Here is a 20,411-nt window from a genome sequence, read left to right on the forward strand (position 1 = left end):
CCATGGATTAGAGGGTAGCTAATGTAATCCCAATATTTTAAAAAGGTGGTAGAGAAAAAATGGGGAATTATAGACCAGTAAGCCTGACATCGATAGTGGGGAAAATGCTAGAGTCCATTATAAAAGATGTAATAGCAGAGCACTTGGAAAACAGTGACAGGATTGGACAAAGTCAACATGGATTTACAAAAGATAAATCATGTTTGACTAATCTACTGGAATTTTTTGAGGATGTAACTGGTAGAATAGATAAGGGAGAACCAGTGGATGTGGTGTATTTGGATTTTCAAAAGGCTTTCGATAAGGTCCCGCATAAGAGACTAGCATGCAAAGTTAAAGCACATGGGATTGGGGGTAAGGTACTGACTTGGATAGAAAACCGGTTGGCAGACAGGAAGCAAAGAGTTGGAATAAACGGGTCTTTTTCCGAGTGGCAGGCAGTGACTAGTGGGGTACCGCAGGGATCGGTGCTTGCACCCCAGTTATTCACAATATATGTTAATGATCTAGATGAGGGAACTAGATGTAATATATCCAAGTTTGCAGATGACACAAAGCTGGATGGGTGTGTGTGCTGTGAGGAGGATGCAGAGAAACTCCTGTACAATTTGGACAGGTTGGGCGATTGGGCACATGCAGTATAATGTGGATAAATGCGAGTTTATCCACTTTGATGGCAAAAATAGGAAGGCAGATAATTATCTGAACGGCAATAGATTGGGAAAAGGGGAAGTGCAACGATACCTGGGTGTCCTTGTGCACCAGTTGCTGAAGGTAAGCATGCAGGTGCAGCAGGCGGTTAAGAAGGCAAATGGTATGTTGGCCTTTATAGCGAGAGGATTCGAATATAGGAGCAAGGATGTCTTGCTGCAGTTGTACAGGGCCTTGGTGAGACCACACCTTGAGTATTGTGTGCAGTTTTAGTCGCCTTATCTGAGGAAGGATGTTCTTGCCATGGAGGGAGTGCAGCGAAGATTCACCAGACTGATACCTGGGATGGCAGGAATGACGTATGATGAGAGATTTGGTCGATTAGGCTTATATTCGCTAGAGTTTAGAAGAATGAGAGGGGATCTCATTGAAACTTATAAAATTCTAACAGGACTAGACAGACTTGATGCAGGAAGGCTGTTCCCGATGGCGGGGGAGTCCAGAACCAGGGGTCACTGTCTAAGGATAAGGGGTAAGCCATTTAGGACTGAGATGAGGAGGAATTTCTACACCCAGAGAGTGGTGAACCTGTGGAATTCTCTACCACAGAAGATAGTTGAGGCCACTTCATTAAATATATTCAAGAAGGAGTTAGATATATTTCTTAAGGCTAAGGGGATCAAGGGATATGGGGAGAAAGCAGGGACAGGGTACTAAATTTGGATGATCAGCCATGATCGCATCGAATGGCGGAGCAGGCTCGAGTGGCCGAATGGCCTACTCCTGCTCCTATCTTCTATGTTTCTATGTTTCTATGTAAGATCATAAGAACATAAGAAACAGGAGCAGGAGTAGGCCAATCGGCCCCTCGAGCCTGCTCCGCCATGCAATAAGATCATGGCTGATCCAATCTTGGCCTCAACACCACTTTCCCGCTCTCTCCCCATACCCCTTGACTCCCTTGTAGTTCAAATGTCTGTCTATCTCCGCCTTGAATATATTCAATGACTCCGCCTCCACAGCTCTCTGGGGTAGAGAATTCGAAAGATTCACGACCCTCTGAGAGAAGAAATTCCTTCTCACCTCTGTCTTAAATGGGCGACCACTTATTCTGAAACTAGATCTAGATACCCCCACTAGGGGAATCATCCTCTCAGCATCCATCCTGTCAATCCCCCTCAGAATCTTATATATTTCAATAGTTTATATAATGCCCTGAACGACTTCTCAACCAATGAAGTACTAATAAATTGTAGTCACTGTTTTATTGTAAGAAATGCAGCAGCCAGTTTGTGCACAGCAATGTAATGACGACCAGATAATATTGGTAAGGACACCAGGGAGAACTCCCCTGCTCTTCTTTGAAATAGTGCTATCTACCCAAGAGAGCAGGCTGCGGTTTAACGTCTCATCTGAAAGACGGCACTTCCTACAGTGGCAGCGCTCCCTCAGTATGCGCATTGAGGTGTCAGCCAAGATTTTTGTGCTCGTCTCAGAGGCAAGAGATGCCACCCACTGAGCCTCGGCCGGGAAAAGCGGATAGGAGCCCGTTTTGTACCATAATGCAAAGTGCCATCTGCAGCAATTTATATGCGTTTTGTTTTACTCTTTAGGCACGATCTTGCCAGCCCTGGGGAGGCGGGTATGGAGGCGGGACTGCCGCGAAAATGGCAGAATTTGGAGGCGGGGTGCCCAACCCACCCCCCAACCTGCCTTCGTGCCATCTTGCCAGGAGGCGGGTAGCCGACCTGCGCCGGGTCCCGTCTCCTTGGAGGCAGGAAGGGGATTAGTGCCACTTATCAGCCTGTTAACAGGTAGTTAACAGGCAGATAAGAGGATTATCCCCATTTTGCCCACACAAGTGCGGGCTTCCCAAAGGCTGCGAACCCCGCCAGGGTCACCTAGGCAAGCAGTGGGTCTGCTGGGGTCGGAGGGGTGCAAAAGTGCGCTGTGAAGGTAAGTGATGGGCGCAAGTGTGGAGAGGTGAGTATGCGAGGTAAGTGGAAAGTGTTAGAAAAAGTTTACTTACCTTTGTGTCTTCCTACAGGCTTCAAGAGTTGGGTATGCGGAGAGTCTCGCATCTCACCAGCAGAGATGACAGATGGCCGTTGCATTCTCCAATGCAGCAACCATCTAATTTCTGCAAACTAAAGAGGTTTGATGAGGTCTTGAATTCAAGAATTCATCAAACTACAGAGAATGTCAGTGTTTGACAGTTTCACAGAGCTGTCAAACGATGACAATTCACCTGTCAAAAAGTTTTGACAGATGAAACGTCATACGTTGATGTTCTCTCTAACCGGCTTTCCCTTAATTGGCCTGCTAAGCCCGCTGGGTGGGCTTAACAGGGTCAATTAAGGAAAAATAGCGTGGGATGGCCAGAAGTCGATGGAGGTGGGACTGAAGCCTGACAAGTGGGAGTCCCGCCTCCAAAAGCTCCCCATTGGCACAATCCAGCCCTTTGTTTTTGAAGGGATGCTGATATCTAGATCAGTTTGCTGAACTCCTCTAAAACATATATTTTCAATACATGATATTTATTTTTCAGGTTCAAGACGTTACAGCAGCTTTTATGTCTATTGCAAGACTGTGTGCAAGGCTGTGCAGCCTGGGAAACTAAGGGTACGATGCGGCACGTGTCAGCAAGGAACATTAACTTTAACTGGGGTAAGATAATGTAGCAGCAAGATTTTATTAGCATAAATGTATGCATCTAGCATTTTAACAATTTTAGCTTTGATTCTGTGGTGCCACACTCTACTTGAATTCTTGAGGGTATTTTCTACTCTAAAGAAATATTGTGAATAGATAAACAAAAAAATATGCAGTACGTGATATGTAAACTTCCAAAGTATAACTTGATAGGACTCCCAGCATACTGCACCATCCAATGGTGTAGCACAGGTTCATGCCCACAATCACCCATGTATTGAGTTGCTGACCTCAGCCATGTCACCAATTCAACTGGTAAAACTGCTGCTATCCCACCTGGAACTTTCTCGTTCAATGACAGTTTACCAGTGAAAACCTGGATGGAGGACTACCCTTTCTGCTGCTAATCTTTGTGGAGATCAAGAAGAGGAAAGGGAGAGAAATACCTTAAAAAGTGAGGATCTTGCCCATAACAATCAAGTGATATATTTTATAATTCTACAAACAGGTTATGGCTGTGATGTAGTTAGATAGGACATGAAGGGGGTGAAATTGGATCTCATCACACCCATTTTCTGGGTGCAAAAAGCTCCAATTTAGGAGGCCACGCTCCCGTACACAAACAGTAACAGAAACACGTCCAACGCCTTATTGTTTCGGGTGCTGTAGAGATGACCCTTGCGGCAGTCTGAAAAAGGTGTTGGGCCCTTGAATCTAGTAATAATGAGCTTAGCACCTGTCTTAGGACCCAAACCAGAATTTGGTTTGCCCTGAACACAGCAGGATCGGGACCTGCTGCGTTCAGGGTTACCAGGTTACCGCTGGAGGCTGCCAGCAATAAGGTAGATTTTGTAAGGAAATACCTAATCTGGAGCCAGGCCCAGCTTCGCATTTAAACTGCGGGCAGCTGCTGACCACCTCTGAACCCCCCCCACCCCCCCCTTCTGATTCCCAACCCGCCTTGCGGGCTTACCTTAGGCCATCCGCCGCGTCCAAGCTGGCTGATTTTGCTCCCCCTCTGTAACTGGTGATCTGTTTCCGGGGCTGGTACTCTCCTAATGAGGCTGGTGGACCACTTTGCTGTGGTCCTGCCGCCGGCCTTATTAGGCGCCTGCAGCATGAGCTGAACCGGGATCAAGCCCCAATTCGGGAGCGATCCAATTTCCAGGCCGAGGGGCTTTTCCAAAGTTGGACTGAGATATTCAGTCCAAATTTATGGGCCTTACATAATTTTCAATGCTATACGGTGGTGCTGTGGGCAGAAAATGAAAATGTTAGTTACTGAGAAATAAAGAGTTCACGGCAACATATAAATCCCTCCTTTAACCTGGTATTTGAACGCATCCATCCCAATGTGGGCCAGGCCTATTCAATGCCCGCCATCACTTCCAGACCAAGATCTCAGCAATGGCGGTAAGCGGCGGGCAGCCTCCGGAATGGCTCCCTGTCCGGTGTCCCTCTGTGGACTGCATGATGGGTAGCAAAAGGGAAGGAATATCCAGTCATATGTTCTTAAAAGCAAAATTGGCAGATCTCCCGTGCCGCTGCGCACGGTCAGGCTGAAATTGCACGGTGCCCATAAAAGGATTTGGAAGGATGTGTGTGAGAGGTATGCTGCATTATAGTGAAGTGAGCTTTTGTTTTCTGGAAAAAATTGCGCTCACCAACGTCTGTACATGTAAAGGCGGATTTCCCATGGTGTTGCTCATGATAAGTTAGAAGACTGTGACATGTAAAGTGCTGCAAGAAATAAATGTGGAACTTATAGGGATTGCATGCTATATGGAAGACTTTTAATATATTGCTAGCAGAGGATACTCAGTTTTACAATAATATGGGTGTTATGCCTTTAAGAAAAAAAAGAACTTGCATTTATATAGCATCTTTCAGATCCTCAGGACATCCCAAAGTACATCACGGCCATTGAATTACTCTAGAATGTAGCCACTATTTTTATGCGGCTGAATTGTATAGGATTCCACAAACAGCAATAAAAGAAGAGATCAGTGAATCCATCTTGGCAGTGCTGATGGATAAATGTTAGCCAGAACACCGGGAGATCTCCCTTGCTCTTCAAATAGTGCCATGGAACCTTTTACATTCACCTGAACAGGCAGATGACGGGGCCTCAGTTTAACGCCATATGTGAGAGGCAGCACCTCTGAAGATGCAGTATTCCACCTGTACTGCACTGAAATGTCAGCATAGATTATGTGCTCCAAGATTTTGTGGTGGGTCTTAAACCCATTGCCATCTGACTCAGAGGTGAGAGTGTTGCCACTGAGCCACGGTGCCAATGTAGGGAAAAACATTAGGGCTATTTTTAGTCTATGGTGTTCTGCGATTTTTTTACCAGCATCTGAGGATTAAATTCCATGACTCTTCATTATTATGTGAAATTTTAATGTATTTTTAATATATATATTGCTTTATTTTTGTATTTAATTATTGTCCCTTACCATTTCAAAGCTGAAGATACACAGCCTGCTGCACTGTGGCAGCACAATTCTGGGTTGTAGGTACTCAGCTAGGCTGACACTTCAGTGCAGTGCTGATGGAGTGCTGCACTGTCGGATGTGCTGTCTTTCGGATGAGACGTTAAACCGAGGCCCCGTCTGCTCTCTCAGGTGGACCTAACAGATCCCATGGCACTATTTCGAAGAAGAGCAGGGGAGTTCTCCCCGGTGTCCTGGCCAATATTTATCCCTCAACCAACATAAAAAAAACAGATTATCTTGTCATTATCACATTGCTGTTTGTGGGACCTTGCTGTGCACAAATTGGCTACCGCATTTCCCACATTACAACAGTGACTACACTTCAAAAGTACTTCATTGACTGTGAAGCGTTTTGAGACGTCCGGTGGTCGTGAAAGGTGCTATATAAATGCAAGTCTTTCTTTCTTTCTTTCTCACATCTTCATGGGCACCACACTTTAGACAGGATGCCAAGGCCTTGGAGCGCATGCAGAGGAGATTTACTAGAATGGTACCAGGGATGAGGGACTTCAGTTATGTGGAGAGACTATTGAAGCCGGGGTTGTTATCCCTAGAGCAGATAATGTTAATGGGAGTATTAATAGAGGTGTTCAAAATTATAAGGGGTTTTGATAGAGTATTTGATGGGGTGAAACTGTTTCTACTGGCAGGCAGGTCAGTAACCAGAGGACACAGATTTAAGATCATCAGCAAAAGAACCAGAGGGGAGGTGAGGAGAATTTTTTTTAATGGAATGAGTTGTTGTGATCTGGAATACACTGCCTGAAAGTGTGGTGAAAGCAGATTGTATAGTAACTTTCAAAAGGTAATTGGATATATATACTTGAAAATGAAAAATTTGAAGGGCTCCAGGGAAAAAACAGGAGAGTGGGACTAATTGGATAGCTCTTTCAATGAGCTGGCAGAGGCACAATGGGCTGAATGGCATTCTGTTTCATAAGATTCTATGGGCTAGAAATTCGGCTGCTTTGCACCTCCTGTTAGCATCTGCGGGGGGCGGTAACGGGGCGCTAAGGGGTTAGCGACTGGGCGCGGCGAATTCAGCGACGCCTGCGAACTTCCCTGGCGGTTTTGCGCTGGCGCTAACACTTTCCGCCTCAGCCTCTAGCGCTCCGTAGATCATGACATCAAGTGCTCAGCGCCCCGTTACCGCCCCGGATGTGAAATTCTCTCCCGCCCCCTGCTGAATCGCCGGGTGTCAACAACAGCAGCAACAGGAGGCATTGTCATCTTGGCTGTCCGCTTGGGGAGCGTTAATGAAGGCAGCTGTGGTCAGGTAGGCCAAACTTTATTCTTTGCACCAGTCTGGTGCCTGCTGAAAGTTTTTGAAGCCTCATTGCTGCGCGATGCTTAAGCTCTCCACTCGCTGAGAGTGATTGGGGCTGTAATGGAAGTCGCGCAGGTCCCCTGGCCCCACAGAACTTAGAAGAATGTTGGAAACCATCATTGGCGCTTCCATTTAAGCGAGGGAAGGAGCCTCTGACACCGGTAGCACTGCACATTCGTCAACACTCTGCCGCTACTGCCCCTCTCAAACACTTTAATGCCCTATGAGAAGTGGTCGGCGCTTGATTTAGCACTCCACTTCCCTCTTGGAGCGCTAAAGCTGAAGTTCCCGGGATCAAAAAAGGATTATCGCCTCTCAGATTTCAAAAGTTATCGCACCAAACAGGGCGCAACGGAATTTCTAGCCTCACGATTCTATGTAGACCCAGGTGGCCATATCTGAACCTCACAACTCAGCAACGCCTGAGAAAGCTGTGCTTCCCTCATGAGGTTATAAACAGGGTGGTGCCACCTGCTTTTCCCCGACCTGGAGTCCAGTTCTACCAATGGCACCACACTGCCAATGGCAGTGCAGTTCACTACAGTACTGAACTTCTGGTTCATTTCAGGCAACAGTGGGAGACATTTGCAACATCAGCTAATCGGCTGTCCACTGATGCATCAAACAAGTTACCGATGAATTGTATCTGCAAGCAGCCCAGTTCACCTCCTTTCCTTTGCACCTGATGAGGGCTGTCAGCTTTTACAGAGTGCCTTGATTTCCCCAGGTGAAAGGTGCAATCAACTATACCTCATCACCATATGTGCCCCTTTCGAGAATTCTATAAACTTTCTCAACAGGAAAATGTTTAATTCCATGGAAGCGCAGCTCATTATCTCAGTGAATGCTCACTATCCAGGGAGGTACAGCGATTCCGTTTATTTTAAGACAGTCCACAATTCCACCACTAGTCCCAGGGAAAAGGCAGGTGTCCGGCTGGCTGATCAGTGATCGAAGCTACCCTCTGCAGCAGTAACTAATGACACTAGTTTGAACCCCAAGAACCCCTGCTTAGCACCAGTCCGATGAACTTGTGGTGCTACCAGGATCATCATTGAATACACAGAGGGCCTGATTTTATGTCGTGGCAGGATCGGTCCATGCGAGAGAAAGAAAAAAAAGAAAGACTTGCATTTATATAGCACCTCTCACGACCTCAGGACGTCCCAAAGCGCTTTACAGCCAATGAAGTACTTTTTGAAGTGTAGTCAATGTAGGAAACGCGGCAGCCAATATGCACACAGGAAGCTCCCTCAAACAGCAATATGACAATGACCAGATAATCTGTTTTAGTGATGTTGATTAAGGGATAAATATTGGCCAGGATACTGGGGATAACTCCCCTGCTCTTCTTCGAAATAGTGCCATGTGATCGTTTACGTCCACCTGAGAGAGCAGACAGGGGGGCCTCGGTTTAATGTCTCAGCCGAAAGACGGCACCTCCAATAGTGCAGCACTCCCTCAGCACTGCACTGAAGTGTCAGCCTAGATTTTTTGTGCTCAAGTCTCTGGAGTGGGACTATGAACCCACAACCTTCTGACTCAGAGGCGAGGGTGCTACCAACTGAGCCACTGGCTGATACCTTCAACCTTTCACGACCCAAAGCGCTTTACAGCCAATGGCATACTTTTGAAGTGTAGCCACTGTTGTAATGTAGGAAACGCAGCTGCTAATTTGCTCACAGCAAGCTCCCACAAACAGCAATGTGATAATGACCAGATAATTTGTTTTAGTGATGTTATTTGAGGGATAAATATTGGCCAGAACACCGGGGATAACTCAAACACAAAAGCAAGATACTGCGGATGCTGGAAATCTGAAATAAAAACAGAAAATGCTGGAAATACTCAGCAGGTCAGGCAGCATCTGTAGAGAGAATAACAGAGTTAACATTTCAGGTCGATGACCCTTCGTCAGAACTGGAAAAATTTGGAGATGTAACAGGTTTTTAAGCAAGTGTAGGGGCAGGGAGAGGGGGGAGGGGAGGATAAAACAAAAGGGAAGGTCTGTGATAGGCTGGAAGGCAGGAGAGATTAAGAGACAAAAGGGATGATGGTGCAAGGCAAAAGGAGATGGTAATGGGACAAGTCAAGAAACAAAAGATGACTTTAGATGAAGTATAAATGGCAATGGCAGGATGATCAACAGCTGCCATGTGAAAGAGAGAAATAAAATGATAGGGGCCGAGGTTATGGTCTGAAATTGTTGAACTCAATGTTGAGTCCAGAAGGCTGCAAAGTGCCTAATTGAAAGATGAGGTGCTGTTCCTCAAGCTTACATTGAGCTTCATTGGAACAGTGTAAGAGGCCAAGGATGGAGCGGTCAGAGTGGGAGTGGAGCGGAGAATTAAAGTGACAGGCGACCGGAAGCTCGGGGTCACCCTTATGGACTGAACGGAGGTGTTCCCCAAAGCAGTCACCTAATAGAAACATAGAAACATAGAAGATAGGAGCAGGAGTAGGCCATTCGGCCCCTTGAGCCTGTTCCGCCATTTAATGAGATCATGGCTGATCATCCAAATTCAGTACCCTGTCCCTGCTTTCTCCCCATATCCCTTGATCCCTTTAGCCTTAAGAAATATATCTAACTCCTTCTTGAATATATTTAATAAATTGACCTCAACTGCCTTGTGTGGTAGAGAATTCCACAGGTTCACCACTCTCTGGGTGAAGAAATTCCTCCTTATCTCTGTCCTAAATGGCTTACTATTTCTAAGGCCACTTCCTTAAGTACCCTAGGATGTAGATTATCAGGCCCTGGGGATTTATCGGCCTTCAATCCTGTCAATTAAATACATACTTTGGTTCTGTCTTCACAAAGGAGGACACAAATAACCTCCCAGAGATGTCGGGGAACATAGGGTCTGATGAAAGGGAGGAACTGAAAGAAATCAGTATTTGTAGAGAAATGGTGTTAGGGAAATTGATGGGATTGAAGGCCGATAAATCCACAGGGCCTGATAATCTACATCCTAGGGTACTTAAGGAAGTGGCCCTAGAAATAGTAAATGCATTGCTGATCATTTTCCAACATTCGATGGAATCTGGAACAGTACCCATGGATTGGAGGGTAGCTAATGTTACCCCACTATTCAAAAGAGGTGGTAGAGAGAAAACGGGGAATTACAGACCAGTAAGCCTGACATCGGTAGTGGGTAAAATGCTAGAGTCCATTATAAAAGATGTAATAGCAGAGCACTTGGAAAACAGTGACAGGATCGGACAAAGTCAACATGGATTTACAAAAGGTAAATCGTGCTTGACTAATCTACTGGAATTTTTTGAGGATGTAACTGGTAAAATAGATAAGGGAGAACCAGTGGATGTGGTGTCTTTGGACTTTCAAAAGGCTTTCGATAAGGTCCCGCATTAGCGTGTAAAGTTAAGGCACATGGGATTGGGGGCAAGGTATTGACTTGGATACAGAACTGGTTGGCAGACAGAAAGCAAAGAGTTGGAATAAATGGGTCTTTTTCCGAGTGGCAGGCAGTGACTAGTGGGGTACTATAGGGATCGGTCCTTGGACCCCAGCTAGTCACAATATATATTAATGATCTAGACAAGGGAACTAGATGTAATATCTCCAAATTTGCAGATGACACAAAGCTGGGTGGGCGTGTGTGCTGTGAGGAGGATGCCAAGAAACTCCAGGATGATTTGAACAGGTTGGGTGATTGGGCAGAAGCATGGCAGATGCAATATAACATGGATAAATGCGAGGTTATCCAGTTTGGTGTCAAAAACAGGAAGGCAGATTATTATCTGAATGGCAATAGATTGGGAGAAGGGGAAGTGCAACGAGACCTGGGTGTCCTTGTGCACCAGTCGCTGAAGGTAAGCATGCAGGTGCAGCAGGCGGTTAAGAAGGCAAATGGTATGTTGGCCTTCGTAGCGAGAGAGTTTGAGTACAGGAACAAGGATGTCTTGCTGCAGTTGTACAGGGCCTTGGTGAGACCACATCTTGAGTATTGTGTGCAGTTTTGGTCGCCTTATCTGAGGAAGAATGTTCTTGCCATGGAAGGAGTTCAGCGAAGATTCACCAGGCTGATACCTGGGATGGCAGGAATGACGTATGAGGAGAGATTGGGTCGATTGGGCTTATTCTTCTAAACTCCAGCAAGTATGAGAGGGGATCTCATTGAAACTTATAAATTTCTGACAGGACTGGACAGACTAGATGCAGGAACGTTCCCCAATCCATCCTAGCCAACTGGAGTGTCTCTGGAGCAAGCGATATCTGTATCATCTCCCAGTTCGCTGTCCACTGCTGCATAAGAGAGGTGACAGGCACTCTTTCTGCCAGGAGAGGGGACTTCATTGTCTTATCCTGATCAGAGAGAAGCAGATGGAGCGTGCACATGATAGCGGAGTTTCCCATGGTGCTTGACGCCATCAACTGCACGCATATGGCTTTGCAGGCACCGTATATAAATGTTGAGATGCACTGCATACCCATCAGTGTTTTCTGTAGGCCACTGCATCAAGGTCTTCATCTGAGTCCTGTGCAGCAGAACTCACGTGTGACCTCGCCCTCCAGGGACCTGGCACCTGAGCTACCCTTTCCCCCTGCCCTGGCTGCAGGCCACTCATGCCCGGTGTCCCAAAACTTGCTGATCCCATGTCCAAACTATCCTCTAATGTACACAGAGTGTCAGTATCTGAGTTGGTGGCTGGGAATGTGAAATCGAGTGATGGTGGCTCTTCTTCACTCACCTCTCCCTCTTCTTGTTCAACCACTGGCTGGGCAGTGTGGATTTCTTGGGTGTCTGAAATAAGAAAGGCACAAGGGTGGGGTTGTGGTGATGGGATGGGGGAAAACAAGAGGTGCATGCTTACACCATGTGCAGCTTGTAAATCAGAAGAGATTGTGGGATGAACGGGAAGTGGGATGTGAGAAGGAGGATAACGTATGAGGATATCGACATCATGTATTCCTTTTGCTCCGCCACTGGCCATGCGCTCAGCCATGCCCCTGCCAAGAATGGCCAGCACTGTCTCCTTGAAGGGGTTAAAGTGATGCAGGCGTGCCTGTCCCCTGTCAGTTAAGGTCTGCTGGTGCCAGTTATGCACCACCTTTTCCTGCAAGAGAATGGGAAGTGTGTTAGTGAGTATAGTGTAATGTGTTTAGGTGCCTGTCATTGTTGAATAGCTGACAGTGTGTTCAAGCTGTGAGATTTGGGTGTGAGGCTTGCAGCAATGGTAAGTGTGTGCGGGTAAAGTGAAGCTTATGAATGTGAGGTATGAGCGTGTTTGGTAGAGATTGTTGGTTGGTGAGTGATGGGGGTGTGGTGCATTGAGCAGTGTGTGATACTAGTGGTGCAGATGGTGGGATATGCCATTTGCAGATGCATTCACAGACCTTGACCACTTGTGTGAAGTCATTTGACCTCCTGGACCAACATGTCCAGTGCTGCATCCGAGAACCTAAGCGCCCTTTCTATGACCTGTTGTGCCATTACTCAGTTTTCTTGTTTATAACACTTGCCACCACAAGCAGTTCCAGCACCTGCTGCAGGCAGAAGGCAACTCCCCTTTAGGAGGTGCAGTTTTCCTTTAAGTAGTGCAGGCTAGCTTTAATTGGAGCTAGCCTCGCACAAACTTGGGCCCCCTGCTGAGCGTTCAGCCACTCAGTGCTTGGCTGAACGCTACAATCATGCAAAGTAGCAGGCAGCATGAATTATAGGTGCAGCCTGCAGTCCTCCGAACGGGTGCGGGTTGCTCTCGCATCGCGATCGCTTCGCCCGCTTTCAGTGAATACTGAATTTCTAGGACATAGGCTTCAGTCTTCCCAATATTTGGTTGGAGGAAATTTCTGCTCATCCAGTATTGGATGTCGGATAAGCGGTGTGACAATTTAGAGACAGTGGAAGGGTCAACAGAGGGGGTGGTGAGGTAGAGCTGGGTGCCGTCAGCGTACATGTGGAACTGACGCTGTGTTTTCGGATGATGTCACCGAGGGGCAGCATGTAGATGAGAAATAGGAGGGGGCCAAGGATAGATCCTTGGGGGATACCAGAGGTAATGGTACAGGAGCAGGAAGAGAAGCCGTTGCAGGTGATTCTCTGGCTATGGAACCAGACGAGTGCAGTCCCACCTAGCTGGATGACGGTGGAGAGGCGTTGGAGGAGGATGGTGTAGTCAACCCGTGTCAAAGGCTGCAGAGAGGTCGAGAAGGACGAGGAGAGATAGCTTACCATTGTCACAGTCACATAGGATGTCATTTGTGACTTCGATAAGAGTCGTTTCGGTACTGTGGCAGAGGCAGAAACCTGATTGGAGAGATTCAAACATGGAGTTCCAGGAAAGTTGGGCACGGATTTGGGAGGCAACAGCATGTTCAAGGACCTTGAAGAGGAAAGGGAGATTGGAGATGGGGCAGTAAGTTTGCAACGTCGGAGGGAGTCGAGGTTTTTCTTTGAGGAGAGTGGTAATGATGACAGATTTGAAGGGGGGGGGACAGTACCTCAAGAGAGAAAACCATTAACAACATCAGCTAACTTGAAAACCAGGAAGGGAAGTTGGGTGGTCAGCAGTTTAGTGGGAATAGGGTCAAGGGAGCAGGTGGTGGGTCTCATGGACAAGATGAGCGTGAAGAGGGGAGATCAGAGAGAAACTGGAGAAAGATGCGAGTTCAGGGCTAGGGCAGGGGGGAACCTTAGAGGAAGTTTGGCCCAGTGGGCTGGGGGAAGGGAGGAAACGGCAGAGGCAGCTGAATGGATGGTCTCAATCTGAGAGACAAAGAATCCATGACCTCCAAGCACTTGTAGTTGGAAGTGAGGGTGAAGGAGATGAGAGAGCAGTTTAAGAAGATGGTTTGCAGTAGAGTAAAGAAGCCAGAGGTTATCTTTGCAAATTGCAGAAAGATGCAAGAACTTTAGATTATTAATAATGGGGATCTTCAATTATCCTAATATAGATTGGGAATATACCAGTGTAAAGGGCAAAGAGGTGGAGGAATTCCTGAAATGTGTAAGAGAACTTTCTTAATCAACATGTTTCCAGCCCAATGAGGAAGGAAGCAGTGCTGGATCTCGTTCTGGGGAATGAAGTGGGGCAAGTGGAGCATGTTTCAGTGGGGGAGCATTCGGGAAACAGTGATCACAATTTCATGATGTTGGGAGTAGTTATGGAAAAAGACAAGGAAAAATCAAATGTAAAAATATTCAACTGGAGGAGGGCTAATTTCAGTAAATTGAAAAGGGATCTGGACCAGATGGATTGGAATCAAAGGTTGGCAGGTAAAATAGCAAATGAGCAATGGGACACCTTCAAAGCGGAGAGAGTTTGGGTACAGACTAGACACATCACCACGAGGGGGAAAGGAAGGGCATCCCAAGCTAGAGCTCCCTGGAGTAGTATGAGAGAGAGAGAGATTAAAATGAAACAGAAAAATGAGGCTTATGATAAATGTCAGGTTCATAATTCAGTCGCAAACCAAGCTGAGTGCAAAAAGTACAGGGGAGAACTGAAAAAGGAAACGAGGGGCAAAGAAAGTGTATGAGAATAGATTAGTGGGTCACATAAAAGGGAACCCAAAAGTCTTTTATAAACGTATAAATAGTAAAAGGGTAGTCAAAGGAAGGGTGGGGTCGATTAGGGACCAAAAATAGAAATCTTCTTGTGAAAGCAGAGGGCATGACTGAGGTACTAAATGAGTACTTTGCATCTGTCTTCAATAAAGAAGAGGATGTTGCCAATGTCACAGTAAAGGAGGCGGAAGTAGAGAACTTGGATAGGATAAAAATAGATAAAGAGGAGGTACTTAAAAGGTGGGCAGCGCTCAACATAGAAAAGTCACCTGGTCCGGATAGGATGCATCCTAGGTTACTGAGGGAAGTAAGGGTTGAAATTGCAGAGGCTCTGGCCACAAACTTCCAAGCCTCCTTAGATATGGGAATGGTGCCAGAAAACTGGAGAATTGCAAATGTTACACCCATGTTCAAAAAGGGGAGAGGGATAAACCTAGCAATTACAGGCCAGTCAGCCTAACGTTGGTGGTGGGGACACTTTTAGAGTCAATAATCCGGGACAAAATTAATTGCCACTTAGAAAAATATGGGGTAATAAATGAAAGGCAGCATGAATTTGTTAAAGGCAAATCATGTTTGACTAACTTGACTGAGGTCTTTGATGAAGTAACGGAGAGAGTGGATGAGGGTAGTGCGGTTGCTGTTGTGTATATGGACTTTGAAAAGGCATTTGACAAAGTACCACTTAAACAGACTTCAGGAGGACATAGACCTACTGGTGAAATGGGCAGACACATGGCAGATAAAATTTAATGCAAAGAAGTGTGAAGTGATTCATTTTGGTTGGAAGAATGAGGAGAGGCAATATAAACTAAATGGTACAATTTTAAAGTGGGTGCAGGAACAGAGAGACCTGGGGGTGTATGTACACAAACCTTTGAAGGTGGCAGGACAAGTTGAGAAGGCTGTTAAAAAGGCATACAGGATCCTTGGCTTTATTAATAGAGGCATAGAATAAAAAAGCAAGGAAGTTATACTAAAGCTTTACAAAACACTGGTTAGGCCCCCAGCTGGAGTACTGCGGCCAATTCTGGGCACCACACTTTAGGAAGGATATCAAGGCCTTAGAGAAGGTGCAGAGGAGATTTACTGGAATGAAACCAGAGATGAAGTCAGTTATGTGGCGAGACTAGAGGAACTGGGGTTGTTCTCCTTAGAGCGGAGAAGGTTCAGGGGAGATTTAATAGAGTTGTTCAAAATCTTGAATGGTTTTGCTAGTGTATATCAGGAGAAACTGTTTCCAGTGGCAGAAGGGTCGGTAACCAGAGGGCACATATTTACGGTAATTGGCAAAAGAACCAGAGGCGACATGAGCGAGCTGTTATGATCTGGAATGCACTGCCTGAAAGGGTGGTAGAAGCAGATTCAATAATAACTTTCAAAAGGGAATTGGATAAATACTTGAAGAGGAAAAACATTGCAGGGCTCTGGGGAAAGAGCAGGGAAGTGGGACTAATTGGAGAGCTCCTTCAAAGAGCCAGCACAGGCACGATGGGCCAAATGGCCTCCTGTTCTGTATATGTCTATGATTTTATGATCTGCAACGCACAACTAGTGGAAGCCCCTGCCCTCAACTTTGATGCCACATGGACCTTTCAGACACCCACAAATCAATCAATGTCTTTTGTTCAACTGATGCTTCCCCCCCCCCGCACAATAAAAGAATGACAGACTGTAAAATATAGTGAAAGTGAATACATTTTTATTAATTTTGCTGTTTTTGTGGTGTACGTGCTTTATATTTTTGGTGGTGAGTTTGTCCGTCGTGTATCATGAACATCTCTGTGTTGGTTCCCCCGTGCGGCCAGTTCCTTGGCTACGCAGTCACCCACCAGTGTTATTCACTGAATTAGGAGAGCACTTAGGAGTAAGGGACATGGACAACCAACACAGAAAAGTTCACAGCTGCAAAATATATCAAATACCACATGCGACTCTTAATAAGCTTAATTCTCAAATATATTTTACAAGCTCTGATTCTTTCATTGTGCGGATAAAACAAGTGTGAGATGTCCAAGAGGCAAATAAATGATTATATGGAAGGCTGTATAACTATTTATTTCTGCCGCTGCAATGGTGATACTGTAGGAATGTCTAGTTCCTATCAAGAGACTGAGGTCAACTCAGGCGATCAAACAAACGAAATTGAGTTTAACAAACAGTTGCAAGAGAACTACGAATACAGGTCTAGTCAGTTCGGAGGCTCCACGAGGACTGCTTGGGCGGTCCCGTGGCTGGCGTCATGACGTCATCACATTTTTCCTGCTGGTGGGGGAATCACGTGATGAACGGCGTGACATCATCGCATTTGCCCGCGCTCTTAAAGGGACCGCGCTCTGTACATGCAAACAGTATATACAAAGATACAGACTCAGACTGTAGCTAACATGTTGTTAAAGAGAATTATATACATTTGATCGGAGTCCCTTAGTGGTTCCACCACATGCGCCCCCCCAGAATTGTCTTTAACAGAAAAAGTGAAACGGCGAGGAGGCCTGACAAGCCTGTCAGAGCGACTTCTGTACACCGGAGTGGAAGCTGCTGGACGGCGGGCGGGCTGGCGGGCGGTTGCACTTGGTCTGGCATGGCGACTGTGGGCGGTCGGCCACACTTTGGCGGCTGTGCGGTCTCGACCGGGCGGTCAAGGTCCAAGTGTGCCAGCTTCAACCGGTCAACCGAAATGTGGTCCGGTTTACCTCCGATATCCACCGAGAAAGTTTTGTCTCCCGGCGCTGGCACACGGAAAAAACCAGTGTAAGGGGCCTTGAGTGGATCCCGATGAAAGTCGTGGCGGATGAACACATATTCGGCATTCTTCAGCTCTGCTGGGACGTGGGAGCTCTGAAAGCCGTGATGCGACGTTGGTACTGGTGCAAAACACCTGGCTGCCTCCTGGTGACTGATGAGTTGATTGGATGCGGACCATGGCTCTGTTGGAGTCGGAAGGAAATCCCCCGGTACGCGTAGCGGCTGGCCATAGACGAGCTCTGCCGAGGACGAGCGAAGATCTTCCTTGGGTGTCGTGCGAAGACCCAACAGGACCCATGGTAGCCTGTTGACCCATCCAGCGCCTTGGAGGCTGGCCCTCAGTGCGGCTTTGAGCGAGCTGCGAAACCGTTCGCACAGGCCGTTCGCCTGTGGATGGTAGGCTGTGGTGCGATGTAACTTGATGCCGAGCCCCTGAGCCACAGTGCTCCAGAGCTCAGAGGAAAATTGCGGTCCACGATCAGAAGAGATGTCCACCGGTACCTCGAAACGGGCAACCCAAGAGGAGATGAATGCCCTGGCTATGTCTGCCGAAGTGGTGGCTGACAAGGGAACTGCTTCTGGCCATCTAGTGGTGCAGTCTACCATCGTAAGGATATGTGTAAACCCATGAGAAGGTGGAAGTCGCCCCACCAGGTCCACATTCACGTGATCGAACCGTCGCTCCGGAACAGCGAAGGTGGCCAATGGAGCTTTGACGTGACGCTGCACCTTGGCCTTTTGGCAGACCACGCAGGTGTTGGCCCAGTCGTGGACATCCATATGCATGCCCCGCCAAACGAACTTGGACGACATCAGCCTTTGCGAGGCCTTCATGCCAGGGTGTGACAACCCGTGTATGGCGTCAAACACTTTTCGGCGCCAGGCGACCGGCACGATAGAGCGAGGATCTCCTACGGAGACATCACAAAGTAGCATGGTGCCTGCGGCGTGGAATTTGACGTCGGCCGCTTGGAGGCTAGAGGAGCTGGTTCGGTAAGCTTGCACCTCTGGATCCGAGGCTTGATCCGCAGCCATGAGGGCATAGTCGATGCCGAGCTGGACTGCCTGAACGGTCGCGCGGGAGAGGCAATCCGCCACCAGGTTGTCTTTACCGGCCACGTGCTGAATATCAGTAGTGAATTCCAAGATAAACGTTAACTGACGTTGTTGTCGGGTTGACCACGGTTCGGCAGTCTTGGCCATAGCGAACATTAGTGGCTTATGGTCTACAAAAGCAGTGAAAGGACGGCCTTCCAGCAGGAACCGGAAATGGCGGATGGCCAGAAAAAGAGCCAGAAACTCCTGGTCGAAGGTACTGTACTTCCGCTCGTTTCGCCGTAGTTGACGGCTGAAGAACGCCAGCGGTTACCACGTTCCATTTACCCACTGTTCCTGCACTGCGCCGATGGCGTAGTCTGACGCATCGGTGGTGAGGGCGATGGTGGCACCTGGCAGCGGGTGCGCCAGCATGGTCGCGTTGGCGAGGGCGCTTTTTGTGTCAATGAACGCCCGGTCCATGTCAACCGTCCAGCTTACCGGATCCTTGCCAGACTTGCCCTTGAGGGCCTCGCACAGGGGCTGCATGAGCAGAGCTGCCTTAGGTACGAAGCGGTGGTCCCGAGGAACTCCTGCAGGGCCTTGATGGTCTGCGGGCGCGGAAAGGCACCGCTCCCTCCGATGTGATGCGATGTCCCAGGAAATCAATGTGGGGCAGACCAAACTGACACTTGGCCAGGTTGAGAATCAGGCCGTGTTGGCTGAGGTGCTGAAAGAGGGTGCGTAGGTGCGCGATGTGTTCCTCCTTATTTCGACTGGCCACGAGGATGTCGTCTAACTAGACGAAAAGGAACTTGAGGTCTCGCAGCACGGAGTCCATGAGGCGCTGGAAGGCCTGGGCAGCGTTCTTCAACCCAAAAGGCATCCTCAAAATTTCAAAAAGGCCGAATGGGGTGATGACTGCGGTCTTCTGCACGTCCTGCGGGTGTATCGGGAACTGGTGGTAGCCTCGGACCAGATCCACCTTGGAAAACACGGTGTTCCCAGCCAAATGGGCAGAGAAATCCTGATTGTGGGGGATTGGGTATCGATCAGGAGTGGTAGCGTCGTTATGTCGCCGATAGTCGCCGCATGACCATCATCCGCCGCCAGGTTTCGGTACTATGTGGAGAGGTGAAGACCAGGGACTATTGGACCAGCGAATAATCCCCAGGCGTTCCATCGTAGCGAACTCCGCCTTCGCGACCGCCAGCTTGCCGGGTTCGAGGCGCCGGGCCCGCGCGTGGACTGGGGGGCCGGTGGTAGTGATGTGGTGTTCCACACCATGCTTCGTGGCCGTAGAGGAGAACATAGGTCTGGTCAGGTCCGGAAATTCACCGAGCAGGCGAGCAAACTCATCCGGAGTTGGGAAAGCGCAGGAGACGGTGCGCGACATGGTGGTACCACGGTGGCAAGAAATGGAGTGAAACATGGCCGCGTTGATCAGCCACCAGTTCCGCACATTGACCAGGAGGCCGTTGGCGCACAGGAAATCCGCGCCGAGGATGGCTTGTGAAACCCTGGCCGTAACAAATTCCCAAACTAATCGCTGGCCGCCGAAGCACACCTGGACCCGCCGTTTGCCGAAGGTCCGGATAGCTCCGCCATTAGCCGCTTCGAGTGAGAGGCTGTGCCCCCCAGCCTGAACATCAATAGCGGACACGGGTATAATGCTGCACTGTGCGCCGGTGTCGCATAGGAATCGCCGACCAGAGATGGAATCGGAGATGAACAACGGCTTGCCAGAATTTCTGATTGCCATTGCAGCCGCAGGGCACCCGTCAGACCCGTTCTTCTTTTGCCGGGGTTGCAGTTGTTTTTTGTTTTTGGGAGAGAAGCTGCAGGGAGGGCGGCAACATCTGGCTTTCGCGCCAAACCGCGCGTGGTAGGAGCACAGCCCCGAAGGTTGAGGAGCTGGGGTGGCGTCTGTGGGGGATGGGCGCCTCGTGGTAGCGCAGTACTGCTGCGTCA

The 20,411-nt window shown here is 48.1% G+C and overlaps 1 protein-coding gene across 2 annotated transcripts in view; it reads left to right on the forward strand.

The window, feature by feature from the left end:
• Positions 1–20,411, forward strand: part of prkn (parkin RBR E3 ubiquitin protein ligase) — a 2,088,612-nt gene that overhangs the window by 802,613 nt on the left and 1,265,588 nt on the right. For both annotated transcript variants that reach the window (XM_085981987.1, XM_085981988.1), the window contains one exon: positions 3,200–3,318. In XM_085981987.1, coding sequence (XP_085838113.1) covers positions 3,200–3,318 — 119 coding nt within the window. The remainder of the gene's footprint in view (positions 1–3,199; positions 3,319–20,411) is intronic.

The sequence above is a fragment of the Somniosus microcephalus genome, chromosome 3, assembly GCF_052327205.1.
Source record: "Somniosus microcephalus isolate GS21.2 chromosome 3, FLI_Smic_1.0, whole genome shotgun sequence".
Lineage (NCBI taxonomy): Eukaryota > Metazoa > Chordata > Chondrichthyes > Squaliformes > Somniosidae > Somniosus > Somniosus microcephalus.